The 13,462-nt window shown below is 42.5% G+C and overlaps 1 protein-coding gene across 1 annotated transcript in view; it reads left to right on the plus strand.

Annotated features, from left to right (window-relative positions):
• LOC138526383 (homocysteine S-methyltransferase-like) overlaps positions 1-12,857 on the plus strand; it is a 421,515-nt gene extending 408,658 nt beyond the window's left edge. Inside the window, exon 8 of the mRNA XM_069637059.1 lies at positions 12,382-12,857. Within this exon, the coding sequence (XP_069493160.1) occupies positions 12,382-12,446 (65 nt within the window). The 3' untranslated portion in view covers positions 12,447-12,857. The remainder of the gene's footprint in view (positions 1-12,381) is intronic.
• The last annotated feature ends 605 nt before the right edge of the window (positions 12,858-13,462 follow it).

The following is a 13,462-nucleotide window of genomic DNA, read 5'->3' on the forward strand; positions in this document are numbered from 1 at the left end:
GTATTTCTTGACATGTACCTCCTCTCCACTTCTGCACACTGTTTGCTGTTCCTCGGATTTCACCACTCCCAAACGGCTCTGCTTTCTACCTATGTTGTTCTCCAGTCCTCCAGCCTCTTCTCTTCCTTGTCCCTTTTGTTCACTATCACACCCCCTTCTCACTAGTACCTCCGTCTGCCTCTTCCGCTCCCTCTGCCCCTTCACATCCTCTTGCACTTCCCTCTGTGTATTCCTCTCTCCTCTAGATCTCTCCACAGCCCTACCTGCTTCTGTCTTTTCTACTCCCACAGCCCCTACACCCCCTCTTGCTCTCCCTGCTCACTCTTTACTCTTCCCTCCTCTTGCAACTCCAGATCTTTCAGCACCTCACACCTCACATCCTCCTGTACCTCTCTATCTGTCTGCTCCAATTTCCCACACTAGCACATAGCAACTGGCTATTTTTATACCCCCTCACCCTTATCCAGTTCTCGTGCAAGGTTGTCCAGCTGGGATTCATATTAGTTGCCTCATGGATTGATGTGTGTGAAAAGGAGGTTTCTCAGCAGGTGTGCTAGTTCTCTCCCCAGTTGTGGACTGAGACTTCAAAAGGCATGTCCGCCATCTTTGATTTGTTTTGACCATACACACACAGTGAGATGTGGCCACTGTCCCAGCAGAGTGAGCCAGCATCTCTCCTTTTCCTGTTTCCTTTCATACACCGCTCACCATGACAGTGGTGAGCAGTCTTTGTCTATATTCTGCACTTGGCTTTCTTTCCCAGGCACTATCAATAACTGACACTTTGATTTAGTTTGTGTCTGTACAATCTGATACACTGTCTATGGTGGCCTGATAGCCTGGGTCCAGCCTTAAAGGGATGGTCTAGTAAAACATTTTATTTAAAAAATAGATAGGCCACATAAAAAATCAAATACTAGCATCCTCCGTTTTAAAACTTCCTATGTAAAATTTTGAGCTATTCAAGCTCAAAATTCGAAAAAGCAAGCACAGGGGCGCCGCCATTTTGTGAAATGGAGGCCCTCCTGTGCTTGCTTTTGCGGCACTAATGAAGGAAAAGCCAGCCAGCTGTAGTAAACAAAGTCTACCGCTGGGTGGCTTTCCCTTCATTAGTGCCGGGACTCGGAGGACGCGGACCGGAGACCAGAGCAGGAAAGCTGCAGCTGAATCTCGGTAAGTGCTATTTATTTTTTTTACAAAAAATAAGCACTAGCTGCGTTTTTTTTCTAAGTTTTCCGGGCTGGAGGAGCCCGGAAAACTTAGAAATAAAACCGCAGCTTTAAAAACGTATTTATGTTTGCGGTCGCTTTTGAAAACCGCAGCGTTTTCCAACACAACCGCGTTGTGTCTGCCTGAATCTGCTTTACCATTTGGGCCCCAAATGGAAAAGCAGATTCAGGCAGACACAACGCAGCATTGCGGAAAACAACCGCGTTGTGTCTGCCGCAATGCCATTTGGCTAGAAGTTTATTGTTGTGGGTCGATAAGAGGACTAAAACCCTGTTCCCTAATTGAAATCTTCATTGCCAGGTCTGACTGTAGTAAAGTCTCTTTTGTGTCGCTTGGGTTTCCTGTAGGTGTTGTCTTACCAAGGTCGGTATGAGTTGGCTGCAGGCCTGAGAATCCTCTGGGACACAGCTTAACGTGCATTCTCTTGTTTCTCATTATCTAATCACAACCTGTCCAAGATGTTTCAGGTTGCTTAGTCGCACACCAACTCAAATGGCACTAAGCCATCCAGTTGGGTACAAAGATGGAAGTGTGTCTATCTGGAGGAGATTCTTTAGGTCAGACATTTGTTTTTACTTGAAAGTGGTCTTCTGGCCCATCATAATTTCTCAGGGAAACGCTACTCTGGAGAAGTAGGAACTAGCTAGTTTAAGATGTTTGTGGTTTTGTGCAGTGTTATTTCAGATCGTAGAGGTTTTGGTTCTTTGATGGTACAGTTCACAATGACCAGATGACCCATTGGAGGGAATGAGAATCCACATGATAGAATTGCCACATGGATGTTAGTATTGGGAAGCGGTTGTAAGGGGGCTCTGCCCACTTCACCCTTAGAGGTCTTTTGGTAATTTGGACTGGACTTGCAGCCCTGTTTGATCTACCAGGATTAACTGAACAGAAGGAACAACTTTGGCTAAATAGGGCCCTGTGGCCAGATGGAAGTGTGTGAGGTCAAACACTGAATTAATTAAAAAAAGGGTGAGGGGGACTAGCAGCTTTTCCCATGTGACCGTTTTCTACCCAATTCAGAAACCCCTGTTGCTCTAAAAAATATGGACATTTTCTCTGAAGTACTTCCTCTCCTGTGATCAGGGGGGGGGTAGGGTCATTTCTTTGAGTGGCTCTGAAGTTGAGGGAGTGAACCACAGCCTCCTTTCAAGGTACAGGCAGCCCAGGAGTTATATGACCATCTCATTGGAAGTATGTCCTTGGTTTGGATCTTTAGGGACACAAAGATGGAGCCAAAAACCTGCTTTCCTCTTTTCTTGGGACTGAGCTCTTTAGTTTCTTCCGCAGTGCTTGGAAGTTAGATCTCACATATAACCTGAGCTATTGGGTTATGAAATAATGATCACTATGGTTAAACAGTGCCACATTAATTATGACCTGGTTGCCACTATCCTCCCATAGGGTCTTTTGGAAACATGACTGTTAACCCTGTGTGCACCAGGGCTCAGCCTATCAGAGGAACACCCTTTTTGTGCATACTGAAAAGTTCAAAGCTAGCCACTATCGTAATGTTTTGAAAGGGCAGCCAGAGGATCTTTTGATGAAATCCTCTCTAAACAAAGTGGTGCTGTGGACTGTGATAGAGTACTTTGAGTCAGGCCTACCTTGATCCCACGTATGGCACCATCTATCATGTAGCTTATTGGAATCCTCAGAGGAGGCAACTCTCAATCGATTTTCAAAATAGGTTTATTCAATTCTCTGTATACAGGTAAGTAAATCAGGTTGAGTCAGAATGGCAGACGCCAAGAAAAGGAGTCTTTACACGTTGAAAGGAATTCCTCAGTCTCTCCAGGTCTCTCTCTATTATCACAGTCTTCTAATTAAACAGTTGCTCCATTAGGAGCAGCACAGTTGCTGGTGGGCTTGCTAGGAGTGGCCAGAGCAGGCCTGTTCTTCTCAGGAAGTGAAGTCCAGGTTGTAGTTCTAGGACAGCAGCGTCTCCAAGAGGAGGTGGGCAGTACAGTCATTTGGTGCCTGATGGTGTTTCAGCTTACTTCCCTGTCTCAGTTTGCTGATCCTAATGCCATGCAGCCCCATCTCACTCCACTCCTTGATTCATCGCTTACTGTGTCTTGAGGCCTGACACTGTAGCTAGACTCTGTCCCTTTTTGCTGGCTGTTTTCCTAGCCTCCCCAGCCTCCCCAGCATTCTTCTGCATGCTCATTCCACCTTCATAGCTCTTCTCCTGCTTCCTGCATCTCACCCGATGCTCCAAACTCTTTGTTGCTCTTTGGTCTTCATATCTCTCAACCTCTTCTGCTCTCGCCCCTCGTTGGTCTTCACCACCCCAATCGCTTCTCCTTGCTTTCCTCCCGCTTTCTGATATTCACATCTAAAACCTCCTTCTCTCACCACCTCCTCTTATTTCAACTCTCAACACCTTAACATCCTTCTGCCCCCTCACCTCCTCTTGCAGGTCCATATATACTCCTTCACCATCCTTCACTCTCTCTTCTACTCCGCATCGCTCACCATTTCATTACTTGAACTTCTTACACTTTTCAGCTCTCGAGAGGATAGCTCGGGGATAACGTGCTCACCTTGGAAGCAAGATGACGCAGTCCGTGCTTAGAAACCTCTGGGTATTAAGCATGTTATAAATAACCAATTACAATTACACTTGCCTGTGGCAACTGCCTGTTTAGATCCTCCCTTTCCCCTGAGCTGTGCCTCGGGCAAGGTTATTTAGCTAGGCGTCATCATTTTTGCAATACGAGTTGTCTGAGCAGGCACCACTTTCCAAATAATCAACAGCAATTAACAGTTGTTTTGCCAGTATATTGTGTCGACCAGAAGCCTGAAAAGCGCTATTCCAGGAAATAGAACTGTAGAAACAAACTGATGATGTTCACCATCATATCTGGTGACATCTCTTGTAATGATCACGGTTCAAATCGAGGGTACATGAGCATGGACGGTGTCCCCCTAACTTTTTCCAGAGGGATTTTAGAGGCAGTGTGTAAAACAAGAAACATTTACGGTCTTTTTTCAATTTATGAATTTACACTGACCTCGCGACTCGAACCACAGTAGCCAGGTTTGCAGGCAGGCTACTTTACCCGGGCATCATTTAACCGGATGAAAAGGAATACACAACTAAAGGTGAAATGTCACATGTCAGGACTGCATGTTCCAGGGAAAACATTGGTATTGGTTCTTGTAGTTTAAACCATGCACACTTTTTAACCTTTTCAAAACACTATTAGAAGAATATATCCTCCCATGGTTTTTAGTTGGGTTGATTTTATGAAAGGCCAATGCCATTTGTCCTGTGTAATTTGTATAGTTATGCCAAGCCAATTAAATGAAATCTGCATATTTCACCTTGAAATGCTAATTTATGGTGACGTCACATCGCATTGCGTATGTCCATGAGTCCACCCACTACTTTCTTGGGACTTGACCCCCATGAATACTAATGTATTATCATAAATTGAAACAAAATTCTTTCATTATTTTCGTTACATCCATCCTTTAATGATGCATGTGCAGCTGGAGTGTTCGCAGTGAGCGGAGCACACTGAAGCAGCCCTGTTTACCAGTCTTTTTACTATGTCCATCATGGAAGGGGGGTGTCCTACTTGAAAAACCCCTTCCCCAAGCGGAGCTGCGTGGAGTGCGACTGGAGTTGTTACACCTTTCCAACGTTGGTCCATGCTTTACAGGAGACGGGGGCGCAGAGCTATACTCCTTTCTACAATACGGAGGGCTGCAGAACCCGGCAGTACGTGCCTTAGCAGTCTAGTTTATCCACGCTATAAGCGAACGTCGGTAGCGAGTCACGTGACCCTATTAAAGGATCTTCAACACTCTCCTCGAAGCGTCGCTACTGTTTACAGAGACGCTCCGTAAGTTCGAACCTAGGGTCATTCCTACTCTGATTTAACCTGCTGCCTTTCTTTACTACACTCACCCTATTTTCTCTCTCTCTTATCCCAGAGTTTCTTTATCGGGCAATCCCTTTCATTTCCGTCCGAGTCAACAGGCACATCCGAGTTCATCAGTGTCATCCGATCCCCTTCTCTCATACAAACGGACAGATGACTGCAGGACTTATATCCCCTCTCATACAGAGAGTCTCCCATCCTATGATCCTCGTTTCTCTTTTCTATTCCCTATTTCACCGGTACCGTTTTACAGGAACCTGCAAAACTGTCGGAGTTCAGGTACAAAGGCAGAATTCTACCTTGTGCTCCTCATCTTCCAGTCTAAGGCCTGACAGTGTTGGAATCTCGTAAGGAATTCCCTTTCCTTTGCATTCTTTGCTTCCACACTCTCATACGCAACTTACCTGTCCTTTCTTATTCCAGTAGAAACTGAGCCTCTTCCAGCAAAGATTCCTTATGTGAAGAAACACCAGGCACCCGAGAAGCTTCATCTACTTCTTCCAGGGTTTTTTTCCCCCAGAGGGTTTCCCTGGGGTTCGTGCCTCTTCCCCGTTGGCATTTCAGTCTCGGTGGGAGGTGCAGGATCCTCCGGGAGGCTCTTGCCATCTGCAGTTGCTGCTTCCGTGTTGACCATCCGACCAGGTTAGTGTAATTGCCTGTAAGGGGTTTGTCCATCGACAATATCAGTTTTCATTAACAGTTAACAGGAGTGTTCTCTGGTAGCTTTCTGGTGGTTACCTGCATCTCGGGTAAAGATCCTGGAGGCAGGAACGACCCTGCAGTGTAAAAGAATCTACCAGTGTGGAGCTACTTCCCCGGCCTCTGCAATCTGAGATCGACGCCACCGAGATATCTGGTAGGATATATTGCTACACTCTTCTTCTGTGACTTTTGATCAGCGTGGTGTTATTTTAAGCTTGTGTAAGGTCTGGAAGCGAGCGGCGAGCAGCAAGTGTGAGCAGTTAATCCTGAGCAAGGGCGCACTCATTTTTGAGGGTCACCATGCCTGACAAGCTGCGTCCAAAGGCAAATAACTATAACCTTAGGAAGAACGCACCCTACAAAAGAGACCAAATTGCTGGTGCTGCCCGCAAACGCCCCGGAGCTCCACAAAATGCAAAAGTTAAATAATGATCTACTAGCTCCCCTAGGGGGAAACAAATGATCGAGGGTGGCGCTTGTACCATTATAATCTACTTTCACCCTGAAACGGCAGCTCCATCTGTGGCTTTATCTCAGCATGTTACTGAGAGTGTGCCCATCACATCCCTTGGCCCGGGCCATGACATTAATGGATCAGATCCCTCTTTTGCGGCTATGGATAATAACAACTCTCTCTTGGTACTGTGCTACTCATTAGGTGAAGTACTCATGGCTGATAAGTGTTTGGTCGTGGCAACTTTGGACCACACTGAAACCACTTTTCCGCAGGCCCTTTCACATATGAACTCAGAGCAAACTGCTGCTACACATGAACGCAGACGTTCACAAACTGGTGCTGAGGAAAAGAGGCTATCAGCAAGCCCCAATATGTGCACTTCTGAAACTTCTCCTGAGACTTTAAATACAACTGATGACAAAGAAACTCAGCACAATGACTTGCAAATCCCAAGTTTCAGTTCTGCAATTTGCCATGAAAGTGGTGTTACGCATATGTGGTGTGATGATGTTACTACTTTGACCAAAACCAAGATGATTAATGAGGAGGTTGACAAGGATCTCAGCACACTTTTGGCAGTGGTGGAATTAGATGCAGCACATAGCTGGGTCCAACAACTGGAGGAAGGATCCTTCGGTGCCATTGACATTGAGGCAGATGTTGATGCCTCTATACAAATTGAACAAGCAGATGATGCGGAAGTAATTAGTGACACCTTTACAATATACTTAAACAGAAGACAACATAGGCAACAGAAACGAGAGTGCCTGCAGTTGGCATCTCAAGGTCGATCACAGAAGCACCTGAACTCCAATCATTGCATAAATCAGACAAACGCACCTTGTAATCAAAATAAAAAATCTCTGTGTACCTAGATAACGAAAGAAGGTGGCTAAAAACAAAGGAACTCTTACTAGCTGGCTGCTTAACGAAAACAATCAACTGGTTGCAGCTTCTCCCCCTCTGGATCTGCCAAATTCACCATCATATTCCTTGTTAGTATCATTGCCTACCTCGGTACCAGACCTAGTACCTGCGCCAGTGTTAGTCTCTGTCCCATCTGTGGTACGAGACTCAGAACCCGCTGTTCCGGCATTTCCTGAAACGATTGAGGCTGCTGGTGTTATGGTAAGGGAACCTCTGGATAATTCACCTGTCTTCACCATTAAGCGGATGATGCGGGACACCTCCCATAAAAAGACACACATTAATAGATCTGACGAGTCAAATATTGCCACTGAGAATTGTGGACTCTAAAGACTTTGAAAATATTTAACCCATTACGAACAGTAAACAGCCATATAGCAGAATCCATTGTTTCTCTAAGGATACAGCAATTATGATTCGCTCTTTTAAAAGCAGATATTTGGAACTTGGGTATGAACTTGACACCAAGGATGAGCTTGCGCCCCAAACAAACAACAATATGTCAGGCATACACAGTGTATGGGATACCTTTAAACAGACCAATCAGATTGGGGTGAAAGTTGTAAACCCTAATAGTCTGCAGCAAAATATTATGCAAATTCCAACCTGCCCAAAATGCCTGAAAACTGAGTTTGATCGATTATGACGTGGAACACACATGGTTCTACCCACACACTAGACGAAGGAGGGTCGCTAAATTTACTATTAAAGAAATTTCCCTCCTACAGGAGTGCTGGCTTCTTGCTGACTTGAGGGTGGATGGCTATCAAATCTTTCAAATTTTAGCAAATAAGGGACCTAGTGACCGCCCCTTTGGGGGCTTAATAATAGGCATAATAACTTATCTAAGCGCAGCACGGGTTAATGTACCCACTGAAAATTCATCCATCCTGGCAGTAAGAGTTTGCCACCCTGACCTCTGCAGCGGCTTAAACATCATAAATGTATATGACCCACCGGGCATTCCAAAATATGAAGACATCTTGGAGGCAAGTACAGAGCTACTCTGCAAACTAGAAAACTCAGCCGACCAAGAATTTGTCATTATAGGCGGATGTTAAGTTTGAAAGCGCAAGAGGCTATTATTAAGAGAGCCCCCAGGTTGGTGCACTCCATTCACAAAGGCATCACCATAACTGACTCAAATGTCTGGTTGAATGTTGAGAAACCCCAGACCTAGAGAAAGATCTCAAACAAATGTTTAGAAACCTACGATCTGGAGACAGCTCCATGGAGTATGGTGGATTCCAAAATCTGGAGAGAGGTCTCAAATACATTCTTTAAAACCTAAGGTCTGGGGGGAGACCTCAGGTGAGCATTGTAAAACCAGAGGTCTGAGAGAGACCTAACAGGAATACTGAAGAACTCAAGGTCGTAGAGAGATCGCAAGTGAATGTTATGAAATCCAAGGTCCGAAAGGAGTCCTCAAGTGTCCGGTAATGGTAGTCAGAATTGTACAGTAAATACTGCATCTGTTATTTGTGACTTTGTGATAGGAACTTATAACGCACAACAGACAAACTAAATTGCATCAAGGTACGACAAAATACAATTATTTGCCACTGTCCCCATCCGGTATTGCAGTAAGGCATGGTTACAGCATCCATTATTGTCAAAATCTTTGCATACGGCATTATCATGTGCAGTGAGTAACTTGTACTTTTTATGGTGTGGTAATGGTGCAGTATTTAGCAATACCCCATATTTTACCGTTACCGCCACACTCTTAATCGGACCTCAAAAATGAAAGTTGGTGAAATCCAAAGTTCAGGAAAGACCTAATGTGAAAGGTGGTGAAATGCAAGGCCTAGAAATGACCTAATATGAAAGCTGGTGAAACGCAAGATCTTTGATAGCCATGGAGCCCACAAGTCAAGAAATCATTAATAAACTCTGTATTTTGAACCATACAAATGTTTTGTCACGTGGTCTTGCTAGGCCTTAACACAGCAGGTCCTTCTCTTGCTACAAACCGGATGTGCCTGGCATAGCTAGAAGAAAGGGAATGGTACAGGGAGCTAAATGATCATGGCAGTGGACGTAACATGGCCATTAGTAGGACAAAGATTCACGGGATCCAGATCGGTTAAATCCATATGCTTATTTTTTGGGAGCTCCATGGCATGTACAACAAGCTTAGACCCACCCTACTGACATGCAACATATTACAGTCCAGGTCGAAACCATCCTAGCCCTCTCATTTCCTCATCCATCCGACATGCAGATCATAGTGCACATACAGAATGGGAACATCCTAGAGATAACGCTATCCGCCATTTGTTTTGCCAAGAAAGTCTTCAGCACTTGCCTCTTCAGCATTCACTTCATCAGACATTTGCTTTTCAAGCATTTACTTCTTACCTTTACTTCATCTGCATTTTCACATTGCCTAGGTTGCAATGGATATTGTGAAGTTAGATGTAAGGTTAGGGTTGGGTCAAGCAGGAAATCAGGGAAGAATATCTTTTAGAAAAGAAGGGGGGGGTTACAGGGAGTCTCCCCCTGTAATGAAGAAGTGAATGTTAGAAGAAGTGAAAGACAGAAGAAGTAAAGGTATGAGGAAGGAAATGTGAAGTGACTGTATTTGTATATTGCATTTGTGAAAGGTTTATAACAAATGAAAACACAATTTTAAAAAGTTACTGTATGTCGATGTGAATGCTGTATAAGTAAAGACATGCATTCGAGATAAGACGCTTACTATTCAATCTGAGGGAAAGACATGAGGGTGCAGAAAAAAGATACAAGAATCCCCGAATGCAGGTCTACTATCAGTTCTGGGTTACAAGAGTCTCACAAAAAGTTTCCTACATGGATAGCCTTTTCTCCCCAGAAATATTCTTGAAATGCTTATTTTCCCACATAAAATCTTCTCATGCCATAACCTTGATTAAAAACATCCAAAACTTAATATCATCTTGAAAAGAGGTGGCCAAACTCACCAGACACTTGCCATTGATTCAAATTTCTAGTTTAAATTGTAAAGCCCTAGTAAATGTGTGGTCACATGCTTGATGTGATGCCCTATTTGTATGTCAACACCATGGTATGCAGGTATGTTATGTTAAAAGTACTTATATAGCGCACCGTCACCAACGGAATTGGTCCCCAGGCGCTCTGGCAGATCTGCAAATAGGAAGAAGGGCGGGTAGGGTTAGTCGGGAGGAGGGAAGTAGGAGAGTGGGAGAGGTGGTGTGCTGTTGGCAGCTTCAGCTCCGTATACACTGAGTGCTGGGCTTTGGTGCAAGTATCGGATCGGGCGAGACCTCATGTGCTGTAGGTGCTGTTTATGTGTTGTTGATGCAGTGTGGTAAAGTGCGTGCGAATTGCTGGGAGAGAAATGGTTGTGTACGTTTGGTGTGGGCTGAGTATGCAGAAAATTGAGGGTTGGGATTAGTGGTGTCTGTATCCTGATTCAGGTACCTCTGGTTCCGTTTGAGCTGTATCCCTGTGGTTGGGGTTGTTGCTGGTTCCTTATGGGCTGTCTCGTTGTGGTGGTGCAGCGCGGATCCAGCTGTATCATAGTGAATATTGTGTGGAGTGATAGGTGTGTCTGAGCCTTTTCTTTTGGTGTGGAGCTGGGTTGGTACTATCTATTCTCTTATGTAATGTGACACTGGTCAGTTGAATGGTTCAGGGTCAGAGTGCTGTTGATGAGGCATCCTTGTGCACCCGTCTAGGTCAGACTGTGTATTCAGTCATTAGTTTCCTTCTATCATGACTATCTTCAGTTAGTTCTTTGGTTTCCGTGGGTGACTTCCTTAGGGCTATTGTTTAGTTGTAGTTTGCGTGTGATGGCGCATTGTGCTTCCCGCTGTATCTTGATGAGTAATGTGTAAAGTGGATGCTTATTTCTGTTTCTCACCCTCTGGATTTGAGCTAATGGTACAGGGTTTCCTATTCCCTTGCTACCTGCTGTGATTAGGTCTGTTGGGGATGGCTTTAGTTTAGTATCGGGGTCCTATTGATCAGTCGTCCTGGTGTTTCTGTCTTCGTCTTGATATGATAATATCAGTTGGTAGATCCCAAATATCCTCCTAAACAAGAGTAAAATAACATATTGCAAATTGTAAATTTAGAGACTTGTTGCAAATTTGTATCTCCTTGTGTTCAATTTATAAAATAAATATATTAAATAAATACTAAAATTCCCCAGGCAAACTTTAAGGAGTGTTACATTTGTCCAAGTATTAAATTAAAAAACATGCTCAAAATTGCCCGGGCAATTCTTCCTAAAACCCCTAAAAACCACTAACATGTAATACCACAATGTTACATCCTACATATGTAAACCTAACAAAATTGGAATCTAAGTCTGTTCATTATATATTATGTAATAGACATAGTACCTGAAAATATTAAACTAAAAACTTTAACTCTGTTGATTAGACATTATGTAATAAACTTAATACTTGAAAAACTAAAAAAGGGAAGACATTAATTTTAAATAATTTCAAAACTTTGTGAGAACTTGATATTTAAAACAATTGAAATTACTGAAGTGTTTAAAGGGGGTGTTTAAATTAATTGTTTCATGAATACAATAAAGGAAGTAAGATTTAAAGGAAAAAAAACATTATGAGTGGATTGGAATGTAATACCTTGATGCAGCCCAGTAATCAGTGAGCAGATTAAGGTGGAAAAGGACAGGCAGCTGGTGAATTAAAGCAACAGGGTGGTTGGAGTGGATGAGATAGCACATGTCCGTGTTGGGGATTGGTAGGGGCGAGTGGGAATAGAGTTTGGTGGAGAGAATTTTCAGGATGAGGGATTTTGCATGTAGACGGTGGCAGTGAGATGGGGAGGCTGGCACTGGGAAGGACTATTTTAAATCTGGTGTCTTTTTTTCAGTTGCCATATTTTATGTATTACTATAATTATTTTCCATGAATTTGTTTTGTTTCAATTATCATGGTACATGTTTGGTAGGATAATTTCAATACAGGTGTAATTTCTGCAAATCACACATTGCCTCTGTAAAGAAAAATTGATTTCCACACAGACATATTTTCAATTACATTGTTTTTTAAAATATGTTAATTTGAAGTCACTAGACTGTATATTATTGTGTTTTGTTGAATGGCTATTAATGTTGCTATTGGTTAAGAGACTAATTCTTATTCCACAAACATGCAGATGTTACTGTATACATTGCTTATTTTTACACAGGAGGCTGCTGCCAAATAACCGCTTCAGATATTGCAGATTTGAAAAGGATTTTAAGACTAAACTAAGTGAAGTAACTCTTCGGTCATGTGGGTAACAAGTGGTGCACACCAGAACACAGGAAGACTCCATTTATTTCAAAAAGACAGTCAACGCAGTTTATTTTTATGGGAATATGCCAGTGTAATTAATTTGTTTCAAAAATACAAAAGTGATAAATGAAATCAGTTTAGTTTGTGGGCTCAATTGAAAATTGCAAACTCAGAGTATTTTAGAATCTTGTGCAGAAATCCAAGAAACTGAAATTTTATTTTAAACATTTTTGTCACATAGATGAAATAATTCTGAAATGGTTTTAGTTACTCAAGTATATATGTGTACATAGGCTATGTCCTTTCCCAAAAGTTTCTTTGACCTCGCTATCCATGATTAAGCAATGGAAGACAATGGAATGCTAGTTGGATTTATGTTTTTCATCAGAATAAAATAGAAAAACTGGAAACTATTTATTAAATCAAAATTGATGGTGTTGTTTGCTTCACTTGGCATAGTGTATAACTGTATGCTTGTTTTGCTGCAGAAAGCGGTTATGATCAGGAATGCTTCTAAGTGGAGCAACTGTGCTCAGTTTATGCCGTTTAGTATTTTTTTTGTATATGTATCTTAATATACAGTAGTAACCACATATTTATGGTTACATGATCATTTACATGGGAAAATGAAAAAAAAACAGTTTTCTGTAACATTTGACCTCATTCATGGAGGTATGACATTTGAGTGTGCATAACTAATATGATGTTTTATGAATTTTTCATATTTAAAAATCTATTTGAAAAACACCCACATTTCACTTTTGGTAGGATATGGTTTTCCATACAATCAACTAAAACACACTTTTGGTAGCTATATCTCACCATTTCCTGCTTGGATTGTCTAGGGCTTTACTATACACCTAGACCTTATGTGGAACTGGTGCAAACTAAGGCAACATTTTGAAAATACGACTAGACATACAAGAGATTCACTTTAAAAAAAAGTATCTTTATTTTGAGCTCAAGCAGAATATACTGTTAAAAAAATGACT

The sequence above is a fragment of the Ambystoma mexicanum genome, chromosome 7p, assembly GCF_040938575.1.
Source record: "Ambystoma mexicanum isolate Mex_15411 chromosome 7p, UKY_AmexF1_1, whole genome shotgun sequence".
In the NCBI taxonomy this organism is placed as follows: domain Eukaryota; kingdom Metazoa; phylum Chordata; class Amphibia; order Caudata; family Ambystomatidae; genus Ambystoma; species Ambystoma mexicanum.